The 18,876-nt window shown below is 46.3% G+C and overlaps 3 protein-coding genes and 1 long non-coding RNA gene across 7 annotated transcripts; 3 read left to right on the top strand and 1 right to left on the bottom strand.

The window, feature by feature from the left end:
• Positions 1-189: 189 nt before the first annotated feature.
• Positions 190-2,968, top strand: cfap300 (cilia and flagella associated protein 300). The gene is made up of 8 exons (XM_067257753.1): positions 190-288; positions 487-703; positions 892-973; positions 1,064-1,133; positions 1,416-1,573; positions 1,893-2,065; positions 2,198-2,264; positions 2,684-2,968. Exons 2-8 carry the CDS (start codon positions 588-590, stop codon positions 2,822-2,824), a joined length of 807 nt encoding a protein of 268 aa, XP_067113854.1. The 5' UTR covers positions 190-288; positions 487-587; the 3' UTR covers positions 2,825-2,968.
• LOC136963599 (uncharacterized) lies at positions 2,102-18,843 on the bottom strand. Its single transcript, XR_010878995.1, has 3 exons — positions 18,700-18,843; positions 6,667-6,822; positions 2,102-2,348 (listed from the first exon to the last, which is right to left on the bottom strand). It is a non-coding gene; the product is annotated as an uncharacterized lncRNA (long non-coding RNA).
• On the top strand, positions 3,564-8,665 carry LOC136963597 (transcriptional coactivator YAP1-like). 3 transcript variants are annotated; one of them, XM_067257752.1, is made up of 9 exons: positions 3,564-3,991; positions 4,321-4,522; positions 4,862-5,061; positions 5,382-5,536; positions 6,125-6,226; positions 6,767-6,885; positions 7,186-7,298; positions 7,397-7,497; positions 7,595-8,665. In XM_067257752.1, exons 2-9 carry the CDS (start codon positions 4,322-4,324, stop codon positions 7,777-7,779), a joined length of 1,176 nt encoding a protein of 391 aa, XP_067113853.1. In that variant the 5' UTR covers positions 3,564-3,991; position 4,321; the 3' UTR covers positions 7,780-8,665. The 3 variants fall into 3 exon arrangements, with proteins under 3 accessions (XP_067113853.1, XP_067113852.1, XP_067113851.1); XM_067257751.1 differs by having other exon boundaries at positions 4,267-4,522; XM_067257750.1 differs by having other exon boundaries at positions 3,564-4,522.
• birc2 (baculoviral IAP repeat containing 2) lies at positions 12,620-17,982 on the top strand. Of its 2 annotated transcripts, XM_067257747.1 has the most exons (12): positions 12,620-12,848; positions 13,100-13,380; positions 13,563-13,880; positions 14,178-14,445; positions 14,897-14,996; positions 15,082-15,160; positions 15,266-15,314; positions 15,414-15,656; positions 15,981-16,079; positions 16,294-16,449; positions 17,084-17,125; positions 17,630-17,982. In XM_067257747.1, exons 1-12 carry the CDS (start codon positions 12,752-12,754, stop codon positions 17,821-17,823), a joined length of 1,926 nt encoding a protein of 641 aa, XP_067113848.1. In that variant the 5' UTR covers positions 12,620-12,751; the 3' UTR covers positions 17,824-17,982. The 2 variants fall into 2 exon arrangements, with proteins under 2 accessions (XP_067113848.1, XP_067113849.1); XM_067257748.1 differs by lacking the exon at positions 17,084-17,125.
• Positions 18,844-18,876: the final 33 nt, after the last annotated feature.

The following is an 18,876-nucleotide window of genomic DNA, read 5'->3' as shown; positions in this document are numbered from 1 at the left end:
CAGATAGGGACAAGGACAGCCCATGGAGGTGCTATAGTGGTAGGGAACAGGGGTGTGAGAAGTGAGCCACCATTCTGAGCCCCTGGAACTTTATATGTTTGCTGAGTGGAATGTGCGAGGCCCAGAGGCTGTTGGGCCCCACATGTGCTGTGGGTTACACACTCCTGTAAGACTCACGTCACACTTTGGAAATAGTATACATGGCCGCCATGATGGTGTGTGTATTGGTGCACAACTACAGTCAATTCGCAATTATTGTCAAATGCAATCCCAAGATGCAAACAGAAGGTGAGACACATTTTGTTCTGTTCGTGGTCTAGTTTAAGACGTTTCAGAAACTGTAAATACTTCCTTTGCTAAATTACGTTAACTGGAATATAACTGGCATGGTCTACAAAACGATATGCCATCATCAAGGTGAGGTGAAGAGTAGGTGAACTCATTAAACGTATTTACTGTCACGTTTATGAAGGGTTACGCACATAGATGTACAGGTTACGCACGTTGGCACCCTGATGACGTCATGAGACGGGGTGGAGGGGGTTACTGGAGCGCGTCGCTATAGCAACAAGTACACAGCGACCAACATGGCTGGAGAGAAATGCACAAGTGAGTTTGTGCAAAGGTTTTCTTTCAACCTTCTTCCGTCCAAGAAATTCTCATTCCTTGAGGAGAGACAGACATTACAACTGTTCTTGAAATGGTACGTTTAAAAATATATAAGATACATAAGAAATATTTGCAATATTCGTTTCATATGGTTCATGGTTAGCTCTATCTATCTAGCAATAACTAGCGTTACGCTAATTTAGAGGCAACATCAATCTAGCTAGGGATGGTAAATTACAGCTAAATAGTCTTGCTAATTGACGACCTGTGTGTGTATTACAGGTCCATGTTAGGGAGGATCTCAGTTCAGGCTTATAACTTTGACCAGAACTTCTACCCCTACAACAGCAGGGACTTCACACTGGTAAGACCCACTTTCTGATTCCTTTGCTCCCGTGTGGCGATGCAATCTCTCCTGGATATCAGTGACCGAGAGTGGCCCTGTTGTTTCCAGAGTTTTTTCCAGGACCCCTGTGTGCAGGCCAACCTGAGGAGGATGGAAGCTGGGGCATGGCAGCCTCTAGGTATGTGTTGCCACAGTAGGCTAGCTTCAGTTCTACACATCCCTCCTGCCCCACCAGGCATAGTGTGTGTGTGTGTGTGTGTGTGTGTGTGGGTGTGTGTGTGTGTGTGTGTGTGTGTGTGTGTGTGTGGCTGTGCGACCTACTGTACTGTGATTCACCATGCTGAACCCAAAACACACTTTAGCTACTGAGACCTCTGTCCCTGTGTCTACTGTTTGCACCAATTGTGATGTGATGTACATCCTTTCCTTTGTTCATTGTGCGTGTGTGTGTGTTTCTCAGACAGCCCAGTGGTCTCAGTAGATGTGGAGGTGGTGCCGTGCAACACGGTTTCCATGGAGCTGTTCGACCCGCTGTACTCCAGTGGAGTCCTGAGGCCTTCGGGACACATCGTCAAATGTCTCCATGAGGTTCATCCAGACTACGATGAACTGAGACGGGTCTCTCATTCACCCACACACACACACACGTGCAAAACACTCGTGCACACACACGCACAATGAACAAAGGAAACAATGTACATCACATTACAATGAGTGCAAACAGTAGACATAGGGACAGATGTCTCAATAGCTAAAGTGTGTCATGTCTCTCACTGTCTTTCTCTTTCCATTTCACACACACACACACCAAAACATAAACCATAATAATACAGTCGTATGTGACATTGCTTCGGGGGTGTGGTGGTCGGGAGGATACAGGCGTTGATGGATGCCTGACAGAGGTACTGAAGCAGGGTGTTTTTGCTGCTCCCTCTAGACGCTACAGGAAGAGGATTCCGAGTACTACGACGCGATTGGCAGAGAAGAGCGAGGCGAGTTCCTGTTCCGCCTTTTCAAGCACCTGTGTTTGGGAGGAGAGCTCTGTCAGTACGAAGACACCATCGCTCCCTACATCGACACGACCAAGCACATCTACAAAGACCTCATCAGGTACACACGCCCACAGTCACGTAGGAAATAGGCTTTTATTCAAGGTATACTTTACAACATAGTGCTACAACAGTTGCTCTGTTGATACTATCGTGTGGTAGCTGAGTGACTGGATCGTGTGTCCGTGTCCAGTGTCCAGAAAGAGGCTGAAACCAAGAAGATCAGTGTCGTCTCCACTGTGCTGAAGGTGTCCGCCTACGTAAGTCGTTTCCACTCGAGGCCCAACACTCAGAGCGTCCACTCAGCTCTCAGGGTTAGGGAGCAGCAAGGAGGATGAAAGAGGCTAAAACAGACAGAGAGGGTGACCATGTGAGAACAAGGGGAAGAATTCGAGAGGGAACAAAAAGAATGCGACTTAGACTCGTAAAACTTGAATGTCCTCCCGAGAGGAAATGTGTCGCACGGCACAGAACGTATAGACGCACATTGAAAACACATCCATGTAACCACAAAACAACAACAATCTCAAGATCGTCTATAGCGGCCATCGTAGAAACGTCCGATATACGAGATAGAGATAGCGCGAGGAAGAGTGCAGTGTTAAAAACACACGGGTGGAGCGATGAGATCACAGGAAACGATCGAGGGAGTGACACGGCGTCTCGTCCTCCCATGCAGGACGAAGCCGGCCTCTGTTACCCGGGGCGACGAGGGGAAGAGGAGGAGGAGCAGACGTTCTCCTATCTGATCGTCGACCCCTTCAGACGCCACGTGTTTGTCTTCCACCACTGTCACGGCGTGGGCTCCTTCAACCTGTAACTCCAGACCTCTACAGGGAACACCAGCAATCCGAGAGAGAGCCACCCTACTGCTGCTGCCCCCGCGGCTCGCCTCTGTGTTTATCGAGGCTGTGCGTCTGTGTGGCCACCAGGTGGCGCGATGAACCCTGAGCGTAAGTGGAAAGGGGGGCGGGTTCTGTCTGTCTGGGAATTTGCCAGATCGGGCACGTTCGGAGCCTGTCCCAGCCGAGGGTTCCCATTGCATATCTCTGTCTCTCTCTCTCTCTCTCTCTCTCTGCCATCTCGGATTCTAAATGATGGGATGGGGGGAAAGCCTAGGTAACTCTATTCAAATGTTACCGATTGACTCATGCCAGATTTGAGATTTATTGAGGGGGGGGGGGGGAATGTTGGTAAGAGGAAAGCATTTCCAGAGTATCCGTAGAGCCTCGGTTTTTAACACAGCAGACAGCTGTTTGTTGTAAAAACAGAGTTCAAGTCTGTCAGCCAGCCGGCTCCATACCCATACTTCTGACCTGCTCTCCTCTCTTTCCTTTCTTCTTTCCTTCCTGACCACAGATATGAGAGGACTAGACAAGAGGGCCATTGCTGACAAGTCACACATTCTAATAAAATCCTGTATGAGAGTCTGTTGACATGAGTAGAGAAAAAACACATACACGGTCTTAAATGTTTGTTTATTTCATGACAATAAATGAGATGTGCTGTGAAGAAACGTTCCATGGTTTTATTCATCGAGTCCAACTTGAAAACGTGCATTTTGACATCATTGCAGATATCCCATACAATGGATTTACCTTTCGTGCTTTCTTTGTTATTAAAGTGTGGGTGAACATTTACACGAAGGTGAATAATACGATCATGAAGTAAGAAAATCAGTGAGAGTGGTGGGACCGCAGAGATGGGACAGAGAAATTGCTGTGGCTTTAACTCCAACCCCGCCCCTCAAAGGGATCACGGGGCCGCAGTAATCTAGCTACTACAGTTTCTGAGAAAGTTTCGGGTCGGTCTGCCAAACTGAGATTTATATCGTGTGTTGTTAGTTCCACTCTCTGTAATGATATGTTTCTATCCCTTTATTTAAACTACGTTTTTGAAGACTTGCATTGGAATTTAGTCACTGTGTCTTCGGAATTTGAAGCGAAACGATCTTCTGCAGAAAAAAAATCTGTCTGGCAGTTTGAAGGTATGTGGGACGTCCAACGTGTTTTCCACAGTTGATTTTGACAACAAAACAAGTTTAAAACATATTCATGACAATTTGCTGTCGGTCAAACTCATATAGCAATACAATATATACAATTTAGGGGAAACTAATAGTTTTCCGTGTTCCAAACTGAGAAAAAACTGCTTGTTTGTAAAAAAAAGAAGAAAATAAAAGAAAGAAGAAAACAAGCAATTGGATTGTCTCAGTCAAAAACTTTTGGGCGTTTCCCAATCAAAGTGGTGTGTTTGGGACAGGAAAAAAAATTCTACATAACTTTTGGATTCATTGGAAATAATCATTCCTGAAAGCATGGACGCGCAGCAGAGCGCGCCTCCGGCTGGGCAGCAGGTCGTGCACGTGCGCGGGGATTCGCAGACCGATCTTGAGGCGCTCTTCAATGCTGTGATGAACCCCAAGACTGCGAGCCTGCCGCCCTCCCTGCCAATGCGCATGAGGAAGCTACCAGACTCCTTCTTCAGACAGCCAGACCCCCGATCCCACTCCAGACAAGTAAGAGATCCTGTCCAGCCCCCACCCCCACCCCATCATTTCCTGGCCGACCGCTCTAAGTAGGGCAACATAAGGACAGACTAATGATGGTCCTAAGCAAAGGCCACATAGTAGCTATTGGGATGTTTACAATCAGGGGCACAAAAGTAAAGTCAGGGACAGATCTTACCCCAGACTGGACATGGCACAGTTAGCTAATGCTGCTTCACTGAGTTGGTGTTCACCAAAACCAGTTGGTGTTATCTTATGCAATAACCTTAAATGGCTCCTTTTTTGTATGTCCCCCCCCCCCCCCCCCCCCCCCCCCTTATTGTTGTGTGTGTGTCTGCCTCACACCAGGCCAGTTCGGACGGGAGCGTGTGCGGCTCGTTGACGCCTCATCACGTCCGCGCCCACTCGTCCCCCGCCTCACTGCCCATCAACGTCCTGTCCACCCCGCCAACAGTCGCCGTGGCAACACAAGCCCTCCCGGATGACATGCCCCTCCCTCCAGGCTGGGAGATGGCCAAGACACCATCTGGCCAGCGCTACTTTCTCAAGTAGGTGGCAATGGGTCCGTTTACCTATCTGTCCGGATGTTTCTCAGTGGTGACTCGTCTGTCAGCCCTTGCATCAGTGTTCCAACCTGTAGTTTTCGCACGGTACGGCTGTAAGTTACAGTCAGTGGCAAGCTCCAAGTGGTAAGATAGAGCAAGTGTGTGTTGTGTTACTAGTAGAGCAGGTCCTGATTAAGGGTGCGTACATGGCTCATTTAGCAGGTTCCACTGGTTCCACTGCTACAGAAGACTGACAGCTCACTGAAGCAAAACGGCTTTATCTATTCTGTGTGTGTGTGTGTGGCGTGTGTGTGTGCTTGTAGTCACCTGGACCAAATCACGACATGGCACGACCCTCGCCTATCCCACCTGCAGACCAGCGCAGCTCCTAACCCTATCTCCAGCCCTCCGCCCCACGCCCACACGCTCACCAACCCTGCACCCACAACACAGACACACAACGCCAGCCCCGACACAGGTACGGCCTCCCCCCCCCCCCCCTCTGCTCCTCCTCCTCCCATACCTGCTCTGTCTTCTCAGCTCCCATCCCTAGCCCCCCCCACCCCCTCAGCCTCTTTTTCTACCGTGTCACCAGTTAGTAACTATGACATACCCCTTTCTCTCGTCTCTCCTTCCTCACCATCTCCCAACCTGCAGACCCAGATCAGACCAGCTAGCCCCTAGTAGTACCCACCCCCTGCTCCCTCCCCCAACCCCAACGCTCCCCCTCCCACCCCCCCCCCCACCCCACCCCGTCTACACCCCAAGCTACGCCACACAGAACGGCCAGACCCAACACAGGTCAGGAACTACCTTTACGCCACTCTGTGAATGTTCCCTTATGAGCTACCTGTATCGGGACGTTTAATACGTCCCTCGATGACTTGAAAGAGTGCCAGGTGAGATTGTGGCTTCTCACAAACTCTAGACTTTTGGGACGGTTGATTTGGTGCCCCTTGTCTCCGGGGGTGACCTAAATCGAGTGCACCTCAAGTATTTGACACGTTATTGACCCAGATGTGGGTTTGTTTGTATGGTAAGAGTGTGTGACGCTGTTGCTGTGTAGGTCCCTTGCCAGAGGGGTGGGAGCAGTCGGTGACTCCTGAGGGAGAGGTGTACTACGTCAACCACGCCACCAAGACCACCTCCTGGCTAGACCCACGTCTAGGTAACACATACTTGCATCCACACAAATACACGAGACTCGTACTTTTATGATGGCAAAAGCCAAACTGTCCCAATGTTGTTCTGACCAGCAGATGGCATCATTCACCAAATGCTGAAGGAAAGATGGCATGTATAATGATATACAGTAGAGGGTAGTAAAGTCACATACCTTTTTATACGCACTTCAGAAGAATTGCCTCTTGCGCAATTTTGCTTCATTTGACTGTACTATGTACATCAACCACCAAGGCGGTAACTATTCAAGGAATTCGTCATTGTAATTCTAGGCTGGCCACGAGCAAAATAATATTACAGATGGAAAAACAACTAAATCAAACTAACCCCATGAAATGCTCAGTGGCAAGATGATGGATTACATATGTACTTCATTTTGTGCGTTCAATGCTTCAAAACTCCAAAGGAAGGATGGGACTTACTAACCTGTTATATTAAGTACAGCTGTTGCTAGGTATCACCGTGCACACTCTTATCAATCTCAGCCTGTAAGCACTCAGCATCAGCAAAATATATCTTTCCCCAGCCCAAAAGGTTGGCTCCAGCCTTGTTGGTGTGGCGACCCAGCAGAGGCAACAACAGCTGCAGGAGAGGGAAAGACAGCGACACAAACATCAGGACCTGCCGCAGCCAATCAGAATGCAGGTTAGAAATCAACCTTTGTTTACCTACAGGTTGGTGACACTGAATGTCAGCTGGCTAGCCTATTAGAAACCTCCTTTTCGTTTGCCTTTTAGCCTCGTTTTTACAGAACCACATGTATGATCCTCCAGTATTTCAATCACATTTGACAACAGCGACAGTGAGACGTCAACAGTGACACCTGAAATATGAGGAACTGCCGTTAGCTACTCTGGGTTATTTCTTCTCCTCTCTAAATCTTTCAACTTGTGCCGATTCCTTCCTTGATTCGTGTCGCGTACACTCGGGTGTACGTCTTTCCAGGATGTCGTTTTAAGGAACCAGCTTCCTGCTAGCATGGAGCATGACGGGAACACACAGAGCCTTGCTCAGGATGGCAGGAACCGAAATTCCAACCATGACTCTGCTCTCAATGGGTGAGTTTGTCTGTGTTTGCATGTGTTTGCCTAAATGACGAGATGTTGGCAAATAATGTTGACTACACTGCGGAAATTAAGTTGTGTGTGTCTGGCAGGATTCACTCCCGTAACGAGAGCACGGACAGTGGGTTAAGTGTGAGCAGCTTGCCTCGAACCTCAGACCACATGCTCAACTCTGTAGAACATATGGACACAGGTAATACCTGATTACGAATACAGTTTGGAACGCACCACATGATGAGTGGCATTTCATTGTGAGCCGATGTCCTCTGTTGTGTTCTCTGTTGTGATAGGTGACTCTGGAGTCACCCTGCCGACGGTGTTACTGGAGACGAGGCCTGGGCTGTGCTTGTCTAATGAGGGGGAGGAGCTAATGCCAAGCATACAGGAAGCTCTGGATTCCGACATCCTAACCGATATGGAGACCGTTCTCTCCGCATCTCGCATGGACAAGGACAGTCTGCTCACTTGGCTATAGACACCACACACACACCAAACAATCATCTTACATCTGGCAGTAAGCACACACACAATCTTCACCTGGTCACAGAAGCGTGGAGATCGACCTCCTAGATTTACTCAGTTCAGTAAATGCTTTTTTTCCCCCGACTTTACAAATGCATTTGAGCAAACCTGTTTTCCATTGTGGTGTTCTCCCTACGAACGCGACTTTTCGAGCACACGTCTGGGCTGTACAGGTAGGGCATGGGCAAATGCCTGATCATATATGATGTGTTACCTCTGATTTACGATGAAGAAAAAATGACTCCATTGCTGGAATTTTTCTCCTTTTATTGTCCGTAACGTATTGTCCACTCACAATTGAAGCAACCAACAAACTTCTGCAGCTCACTTCGTTTATAATGACCATTTCGTCACCGTGTGTGTATATATTCTATCTTGTTTTACTTTGTGTATTTGAAGTATACTGTAAGTTGATATTTTGTCAGTTGTTTAGTGTTTGTCAAAGCTTTTTAGTTCTACACATCCATTGGAATTTTGTAATGGGAAACGAGCGGAAGCTGCATTTTCAACCACACTTATCCTTGTAATGGGTTGTTAACTGGTTTAATTTAGAATGTTAAGAAGCAGTTTCCTCATTGCCTATTTGAAGGTACTTACTCATTGATCAAGTTTAGGCGATGATATATCCTTCAAATTGCCTAGTTGATATTCATTTTTCAAATTACATTTTAGTGTCTGCATGTTTAATAATTATTGCTTTTTGTGTTATTGGCTTCCGCTGAGTATTATTGAAATAACCCAAATGTATATTGTTTTGTATTATGGATTTGTTTATGCATGTATTGTATATTGGTGCATTTTAGTTCTAGCTAATGTAATCCCTTTTGAAATAAATAATAAACCGTTGATACATTTTTTTGACACTAATTGTCGGTGATAAATTATTTTTAAATGACGTAGCCCTGTTTAATTACTCTACCTCACCTGACTAACTGGTTATGTGGAAAGACCATAGACTTGTATACAGCAGAGCCATATAAAACGAGAGCTGGGACACTTCCATAGACTTCCATTGTTATTGATTAATGCGGAAGTCAAGTGTGTCACATGCGACCTATAGTTCCAAACATTGTATTTTCCAATGTTTAACCACATTCATTTTCAGTGTTTCCAAAGCAAGTTAGCTACTGAATTGATCAAATTACTGCATTTTTTCATATTTCAACACATTAGTGGACCTTTTATCAATTGTTATTAGTAGTATTTTATACAGCCATCTTCTAAATGCAGTTAGAGCTAGACTGTAGGTCTAGTATCTAACGTAAGCAAAACTTTTACTGTAGCTAGTAAAGAATGTATTGTGCTTATTAAAGTTATGCATTGTGCTTATTAAAGTTATGTCTTATGAGCTTAGAAGTGTGCTCAGGCTTAAACATTGTGTCTCACACAGGGCAGGGGGAGTCATGGGTGCGGGCGGAGAAAGAGGAACAATCCAGACGAGTCTCGACCACAGTGTGGGAAAAAGGCTGAATTTTGTACAAACGACTGGTTGAGTGACCGGTGTCGTAACATGTATTCTACTGTAATCTTGCACTAGTAAAAATTCTGTATTTTTACACAAATGTTGCGGAAAAGTGGTATTTTGATTATCGATATTGTGAGTACATGAACCCAAGTCTGCACGCTTGGTCATGACTACAACAGTGAACTTAGAGAACTACAACTCTGTAGTAACTTTTCTAACTAGCTAGCTCTCAACGCTTGGCAGGAATTTCAGGTCCACTCACTAAAAACAAACTTGACCCTCTCACTGGACATATTGTATAATAGGCCTAAAATGTTTTATTGAATGCAGATTTCTTTTTTTACAAACATTAATTTATGTTTTCATGCGTTTTGCAATAGAAATCTAACGTTTTTTTTTTTTTACGTTAACCAACTCTGATATTTCTAGTCTACAGGTTAACAGCAATGGGTTTTTTGGAACTACAGCGAGCTACTTGAACCACATGATCACGTGTCGGCGAGACCAAAGCGTGTCGTAACACCATTAGACATTAGGTGCGTTCGACATGGACTGACTTCATGCAGCGCTGCAGCCAGCTGACTTGAGACAATGAATGAGACAATGTTAGACTTTTGTCAGACTTGGAACGGCGCCGAGGCTAGGTCACTGTGACGTAGCCATCAAAGTACCGTAAGATCGATTCGAGAACTGCCGGCTGTGTAGCCGAGCGCATTTTCTCAAGAGCAACTGCACGGTTTCTAATTACGACACAGCTATTTCATGATTGGCCAGACTCACACACGACAACTTTAACGCGTATTTTGTAATTATTCTGAAACCTTGAGTTTCGCCAACGCTCAAATCCGGACCAAACTGTTTAATTGAATTAAAAATGTGTTGAATAAAGGGTTTTAGTCCGCCTCTTCACTAACCTCTTCACCTCGCTCCCAGCAGTAAAGACTACGTTTAATTATAAATAAAGTAAAGTAAGCCGTTTTCAACTCCTCCCCGACTGCAAGCGGCTACTCTCGCCGGTCGTTTCATGCAGCCGCAGTCCATATCGAAAATTTAGTCATTTACATTTCGAACGCGCCTATTCTAACTCTCTTTTTATATGGCTCTGGCTTACAGGGAAAGACGGGTACTTTCCACAGTTGTTTAAGTTTCGTTTCACTGCTGTTGGTGTTGGTAGGCTATAAAAAGTAAGACGTTTTCTGTAATTTTCAGGACTCACTTATGGGTTTTCACATTGCTTATTCACTGTGTTGGAGTTAAGCCTTAGGCTCTTTTGTTTATAGGCTATTTAATGCTTGCCTTGGTTGTCTGTTTCGTGGGGCATTTCGACAGATACAGTGTGAATCAGTAAGGATATTAGAATTTTGAATGGAATTCAATGTAATGTAATTCAATTACATTAAAAGGAATTTAATATTATTTTGGCATATGGTATTATTTTTTACATAGTTAAATCTAAGTTTATTTTCGTTCATTTTAGATTTTTAAAGATTTTTAAGTGTAGTAGAGCTGTGCTTCTTCTCATAACCAAAGCAGAAATGCAACAGTTTGTCTTCCTAATATCCAAAAAGCAGAGTTGACTGAAATTGCTTGTCTTTTAATGTACCACCGGAAGTGGTTTACGACGTAGCCTTTCTTTCCCAGGAAATAAACGCATCTGAAAAACTGAAGCTGTGAGAACAGCTCGCACTTGAAGACACAAGCAACGAACCAACGTTGGTGAGTCACCGTCCAGCAGGCAGAATCGTCAGCTTTGTTCAGTCTTGTTCAATCTTGTGTTGATCTAAAAGCGAGTTTCTCAACATGAATTCCGGTTGCGGTTTGGCATACGACCAAACGATACGACCTCGCCCAAACGAGCAGGCCTACGCGGAATTTACTACCTTTTCACACTAATTTTGTGATCTGTCAGCAACAGATCAGCAATATATATATATTTATTTTATTGTGTATATACTACAGTAACTGAAGTTGAGGCATATTTGTCTATGTTTAATAAAATCCTACCCTCCGTATATGTTAGGACTAATACGTAGGGTGGCTTGTACAGTAGTAATAGTCTCTAAGTCTTGACTCTTGAGTCTTGTCCTTGCTGACGTTACGTTAACGACTTTGCGTTGATAACGCAAGGTTTTGAAAAGGGGCCTTGCACAATAAAGACAGAGAATGTCGAGGGTACACGGGCTCTGATAAAGATAAGCCAGCCATAAGTCTTGAATTTATCATGCGGAAACAGCGTCTGGATCCGCCCCTCTCAGTATCGCTTCGTGCTGCTGGGGCCCAACGCACACAGCGTGATTGAAACTAGAATGATCTAGCTTGCTCGTACAGGCTACCTTTTACAAAAAAACGTATTATCCAGCGACATTATCAAGCTAATGCCTATATGTTCCCTGTGTTTTGTTCCTCAGGTGCATTCAGCATTGAATAAGGACAAAAATCCCCTGGTCATTTCCAGAAACATCTCTCTTAGAGGAATATACTTCTATATTTCGTACTGGGTTTGTAGTTTTCCGCCATGGAAGGCTAAATTCCCTCGGAGGGGATGTCCGTATGAGGGGGGGAAGGTTTGATCTCACATACCCAGGGCCGTGTGTGTGATTTAGTTGTGTACTCACTATGTTAGCGTTATTTCCTGATGATTCATGTATCCCGTTGGTTATGTATGAGTGGTTAGTGTGTGTGTCTCACTCAAGGACATACGTTATGTCTGAGCATTTGGCATATGCGGATCCAGGATGATCGTTTGAGAGGAGTACTCTTTCAGTTTTTACATTACACATTCATCATTTTGGATTGTCACACCAGTTTCGCCATTCAGACAGAGGGCTTCTGTATTGCTCAGAATCTGGAATTTTCTTCTGATGTAATGGAATGACCACATGTCTCCTGAGGAAGTTAAATGGTCCAATTCCACAAGCTAGTGCTTGGTCGATCCACCATGGAGATGAGTTCTACATGAGGGGAATAGTTTCGATGATGATGGATGGGTTGTTTCAGTTTCTAAACAAGAATGGAAAGGAACCTCCATTACATTTTTTGTTTGTTTTCCTACTTTGCAAATACATTCCAATGAACCCATGTCTCATCCGTGGCTTTATCAAGCCCCTACTTCTTTCCTCTTCTACCTCTTTGGTCTAGTTTAACTATCTGTTTCTCATGAGTTAAGTTTGAGGTATAATGGGGTAGTCCCTTTAAATCCTCTAGGACTTGTCATACATTACTTTTGAATGAAAGCCTAATTGTGTGTGTGTGTGTGTGTGTGTGTGTGTGTGTGTGTGTGTGTGTGTGTGTGTGTGTGTGTGTGTGTGTGTGTGTGTGTGTGTGTGTGTGTGTGTGTGTGTGTGTGTGTGTGTGTGTGTGTGATCTCCTGGGTATTGTCAAACCTCCCCCCCTAAGGAGGGCATCCTTTCTTGTCTTTAAATCTTTCCTACTAAATATAAAAATTGACAAAGATTTTAAAATGACAACTCTGCCACCGCAACTCCAAAACAACCCGTTTCTTATGGCCCTGTGTCGTAACGGCGCCTCGGCTGACCTTCAGTACGACAACTCCTCAGGTAAGACACCAATTCCATCTTTTGTGGATGTGAGGGTTATTTCTCTTCATCCTGTTTTGATCTCTGCCCATCATCCTGTATGCATTGTCAGTTGCAAATTTTAAATTAGCCTCATCCTGAACTTCTAGTCAGTTATGTTTTGTCATTTTTTTTTTTCTTCTCTCAAATTCCACAAATGCAAAACAAATTGAAGCCTACTGTCATGAATTAAGTCAGAAATTTACTTTTGGTGTTTTCCGTGTTCTTTCCAGAGCTTTTCCGCTTCTCCACGTTTGCCCGTTTCCCAGCATCGGGGGTGACTGAGAGGAGCCTGGCGCGGGCAGGCTGGTTCTACACGGGCGTGGGGGACCGGGTGCAGTGTTTCAGGTGTAACGTGACCATGGAAGGCTGGCAGGCTGGAGACTGTCCCACAGAGAGACACCGGCAGCTCTCCCCCTCCTGCTCCTTCATCCAGAGCCTCCCCTCCACAGCCAACCTGCTCTCCTCCTCCCACTCCGCCTTCTCCCCACTCCGCAGTGCCCAAGCCATACCGGTGAGAGCAGGGATGATGATTAGAAAAACATCCAAATGTCGGCCATATGCATATTCACATCCATCTCTTATGAACAAAGTGAACGTTGGTTGATTTGATTACTTTTGTTGACATACCGCTTTTAATGATGTTCGGCAAACTCCGACATTGACCAAAAAATAAAACCATTGTCCACTCCACAGGTGTCTGGCCCAGGTCCGGCCCCCGTCCCAGCTCCGAACCCCCCCACGGCAAGCCAGGGGGAGGAGGCGGTGGGCTATCTCAACATGGGCTTCTCCGCGCCTCTCCCCTCCAGCCCACTGAGCTCCAGGGGGGTGGAGGACATGTCCCATCAGAGACCCCCCACCTGCCACAACCCCAGCATGCGTAGGGAGCAGGACCGCCTAGACTCCTTCAACACCTGGGTCCTCTCCACCATCACGCCCAGCGAGCTGGCCAAGGCTGGTTTCTACTACTTGGGCATGGGAGACAGGGTGGCCTGCTTCACCTGCGGAGGACAGGTACTGGAGATACAAGTTATGCTATCATCCTCGCCAACACCTTTCTTCCTTCCTGTTTTGAGATGGTGTCGGTGTACACCTGAGTGGATAGTTCCTGTTTCACCAGTGAACTTATCAAATGGGCGATGCTACACAAGAACAGACAGAGGAGGATATTTTATGAGTATTCCAAAAGCGAGGAGGTTTATATTTATAACTCCTGTGATTTTATTGCTTGTGGTGTTTCTGTTGGTACTCATAGCTAAGTTACTGGCAGCTCACTAACTGTTCTGTTGATAAACATTTGATATCTTGCAGCTAAGCAACTGGGAGCCTGGCGACCGTGCCGTGTCGGAGCACCAGAGGCACTACCCCAACTGCCGCTTCGTTCGAGGGGACCGCGCTGACAACGTGTCCCTGGCAGGGGTGGCCGGGGCTGGGCCGGCAGGGGCCCCCGTTGCCCTCAGCAACGTGTCCAACCCAGCCATGCAGCAGAGCGAGGAGAGGCTGCTCACCTTCGTCAACTGGCCTTCTCGTATCCCCGTGCGGCCCGACCAGTTGGCCATGGCTGGCTTCTACTACGTTGGTGAGGAGGAATATTGGCTTTTAAGGAGCTTGTCCAGGCTACTTTACTTTTTTATTTAAATTATGGTGTCGATTGTTGCAGATAGGGGGAAAAAATCTCCACTCTTGTACTGAAAAGTATTGCCGCTTAACACCCTGAACCGACGGTTTCTGTTTAGTTTAAAACGAGTCATACAACACTTTTGCATTTCTTTTAAATAAGGTGGTGGGTGGGGTTTTCAGGTTATTGTGGGTCACTTGTGGAGTTCCCCCCCCACCCCCCCCCCTCCGTCACTGAACCCACACAGCTTTAGTATATGTCATTACACCACCGAAGGTGATTTTTCTCCATCCTATTTTAAGTGTGAAACCCTTTTTTTTTTTTTTTTACTGGTGGTAGTTCCCCCAGAACGTTCCAGAATGACATTACACACCATCTCTGAGTACTCAAAATGTGTGTGCCTGTGCCCAAGGTCGCAACGATGACGTGAAGTGTTTCTGCTGTGACGGAGGCCTGCGATGCTGGGAGTCTGGGGACGACCCCTGGGTGGAACATGCCAAATGGTTTCCAAGGTAACCGTTTCTAACAATGGACTTAAAAGCGTTACATGGAAGCTGTCTGGGGGCAATCTTTGTTCATTATAACTGTGGTTGACAGGTGTGAGTACTTGCTCCAGGAGAAAGGCCAGGAGTTTGTTCAACAGATCCAGGCTCGTTTCCCAAGGCTGTTTGAGCAGGTAAATTTAAACTACAACTGTGGTCCAGCAAACACACACCTAAACACAGGAAGTGCCCACAATAAAACAGGAAGTCACACGTCTCTCGTTCCCCCCCCCCCCCAGCTTCTCACCAACGGAGACAGCAGCTCCAGAGAGTTTGTGGATCCACCAGGTGAGCGAAGGGAGCGAGACGCAAATGCTAAAAGCAGGTGTGCCCAAATCCAATTCAGCTGAACACTCACAAAATACAATCTCTCCCTGCGCCTCTCAGTGGTCCACCTGGGTCCAGGCGAGGAGCGGTCAGAGGACGCGGTCATGATGAACACCCCGGTTGTGCTCTCGGCCCTGGAGATGGGCTTCGACCGCAGCGTGGTCAAGCAGACGGTCCAGAGCAAGATCCTGACCAGCGGGGAGAACTACAAGACGGTTCAGGAGCTGGTGTCCGACGTGCTGTGCGCCGTGGAGCAGAAGAAGGAGGAGGAGAAGGAAATGCTGGCCGAGGCCATGGCATCCGGTACAGATAGACGTTTTGACTAGGCTGCCGGCGCGGCGGCCATTTTGAACACAGTCTCTAGGATTACGCTAGAGCTAGTTTGTGTTTAACCCCAGGCCCCAGGTAGGCCTGCTCACGAGTCTTTCCCAGCCACTTGTTCACTAAGTATAAAGTAACACAACCAAAACCTTCCCTTGTCTGTTCCCACGGCTATCATTTATCACACAGCTTTGCATTGTGGGTAATGTAAACATGCAACCACTGGCCACTGATGAGCATCCACCTTTAGAAGAGGGATGAATAGGGTACATATGCAGTCGTCTAACTTGTCTCTCTTGTTTTTAGATGGTTTCACCTTCCTAAAGAGACACCAGACAGCATTGGTTCAGCGCCTGAAGAGCGTCGAGTCAGTGTTGGAGCACCTGAAAGAGCAGAATGTGATAAGTACGTGTGGCTCTTTCTCGTGGTAACTGTTACATAGTTTGACATCGTCCCTTGAGTGCCAGCAAGCTCTGTACAGTTTCTGAATAAATAATGAATATGAAATAATAAGAACAGAATAATATTCTTAAGGAAATAAATAAAGTAAATATTTGGACTATATGAAAGGCTAAAATAAGACGAGCCTTGGTTAATCTTGGTCTGTTTGCTGTCGTAGCTGCGGAACAGTACGCCGACCTGCAGAGCCAGACCACCCCCCAGCTGCAGACGGCCAAGCTCATCGAGCTGGTGCTCGCCAAGGGCAACGCCGCTGCCGAGGTCTTCAGGAACTGGATCCAGAAGAACGACGTGCTCCTGCTCAGAGACCTCATGGGTACCTACCTAGCTCCATCGCCCGTCGCCATGTCATCCCCACTCCTCACCACCGCCCCAGATTATCACATCTCCTAAACTACTTCCCGGGATGGTCTCCCGGAGACAGATTAAACCTAATCCCAGGAAATATGCAGATATGCAGTGCGCTTTCCAATTGGAAATGGCATTTTTCTTTCATTATATGAGGCTGTGAACATCTGGGTTTGGGGAAATGTCTATTTTGTTGTTGTTGTTGTATTTCCCGGTGAATAAGAAGTCGGGGTGGGATGTTGAGGGACCAGTGAGTCAACTTGTGTTGTATCGTCTTGACCATGTCACTGTGAGAATGATTGGTGGGCTTGGGTTAGGAGAGTCTGGTAGGCACACAACTGATCTAGACAGGCCTATTTCTTCAACTACTATGCCAAACAGAATTCATCCTTTTTTTTTTATAATTTTAAAAACTTATTATGAAGGTGTGTGACAAAGGTTTAGAATTTGCAGGATTGAGCCGAGTTTAGCTTAGGCTCAACACAGCTGGAGTTTAGCCCAGACCAGCTCGGCACGACTCGGGTTTCATCCCTATCCAATCCAGCCCAGCACTCCCCCGAATCCAAGCGCGTGTTTAATTTCTCTTCTCACTGCACTTTCAGCCCAGACAAATGAAGCTGCATCACCGAGTCAAGATCTCTCAGGTATACACACAAATACACACATACTGCTGCTTATGCTTCTCTCTCACACACACACACACACAAACACATGCTTGTAGCTTTGGCTTAGAGAGATTCAGCTCGCCTTTGGAAGATGAGGCCTCTGAACCTGGATTGGGAATAGGCTGGTTGTCACAGGCTGGGTCCGATCCTCCTTCCCCAATACTTAGAATTGGCCTGGTGTTAGAGAGGGTTCCGAGGCCTCATCCCTGCTCTTTCCTGCGCTAGTGAGAAAGGAGAGTGTGTGAGTGTGTGAGAGATTGCACAAGTGTGTGTTGGTGTGTCGGTGTGTCGATGCACGCATGTCAGGATGTGAGCGTACTGCACATATGTAGATGTTGGTGTTCCGTGTGTGTGTGTGTGTGTCTAACTGAAGTACAACTCGTTTTCTCGCATGCGTCCATAACTCTTCTCCCTCTTCTCTGCTTCCTCCTCCTGCCGTCACGGCCTCCCTCCCCCTCCCCTCCCTCCCCCATCTTCCTGCAGACCTGCCCATGGAAGAGCAGCTACGAAGGCTGCAGGAGGAGCGGACCTGCAAGGTGTGCATGGACAAGGAAGTCAACATCGTGTTCATCCCCTGCGGACACCTGGTGGTGTGCAAGGAGTGCGCTCCCTCGCTGCGAAAGTGCCCCATCTGCCGGGGCCTGGTGAAGGGAACTGTGCGCACCTTTCTCTCCTAGATAATAAAGAGCCACACCCAAACTATACGGCTGGTTGCTTGCGTTGCAGCAGCTCCTAGAACTGCTCGATGTTCTAACTAGACATATGTTAACTGTAAATCCCCATGGGTCACTATCGGATGATCATCTCTGATGTTATTGTATTTAATAAAGGGAAAGAAAAAAGAAAAAAAAAGTCTTAAGAATACATTTGTTTAAGGTTGTTTGGATTAACCTTCAAAAATCATCTCAACAATACGGTGACCAAAGATGTATTTTTCTGTCACCAATTCCATGCCACATGGTTGGCTTCTGCCCGGAAAGTAAAAAAAAAAAATATCCAGCCATACTCAAAACCAAGGCTTACATCCGAACCCAGAAAGGCATGCATGTGGTCTATAACTATAAGTAGGCTAATAGGTGTAGTAGTTACATGATACAGTGTAGGTTGAAAGTAGGTTTACGGTTAGCTCTCCTCTAAATCCCAGGTATGCAGTGAGGGACTTTCAAAAAGTATTGTGACTAGAACGGCTGAAGGAGATCAAAGCATGTCAGCATAGCATGTGTACTGTCGGTTAAGGTGAAGACTGCATCAGGACCAATCAGATGGCTTCCTTAAAGGATTAGTCATAGATCACGCTAGATCCCCTCACAATTCGCAATTCAGGACTGGTCACAAGTCACAACTATAAACTAATAAAGTGTTTGTTGATTATATGCAATTTCATACAAACGAATCAATACTATTCACTTCCTCGTGATAGCGTAACTTAACCTAGTTAGCCCCGGTCGGTCGGTTTCAAAGTTGACTTGATGACACATGAATTGTCAGACACCGACCCCAAAACACACAAACCAAGCCATCTCAAAACGCATCATAATTAAGAGATTATTTACCGTTATCGATTCAGTTCAATCCAAACTCCTATTCCACATGCACAGAACCCTCGAATTTCGGATTGAATGCAAAGCGACATGTTGTGATGAACTTGGGAAAAGTTTATAACTGTTTCCCCACAGTTTGATGCCGCCTGCCGGGGGTGTTATGGCCAGCATGGCCGTGTAGATGGCGTG

This window comes from Osmerus mordax, chromosome 19 (assembly GCF_038355195.1).
Source record: "Osmerus mordax isolate fOsmMor3 chromosome 19, fOsmMor3.pri, whole genome shotgun sequence".
NCBI lineage: Eukaryota > Metazoa > Chordata > Actinopteri > Osmeriformes > Osmeridae > Osmerus > Osmerus mordax.
Note: the sequence above shows the minus strand (reverse complement) of the source record. Positions and strands in the feature narration are given on the sequence as shown.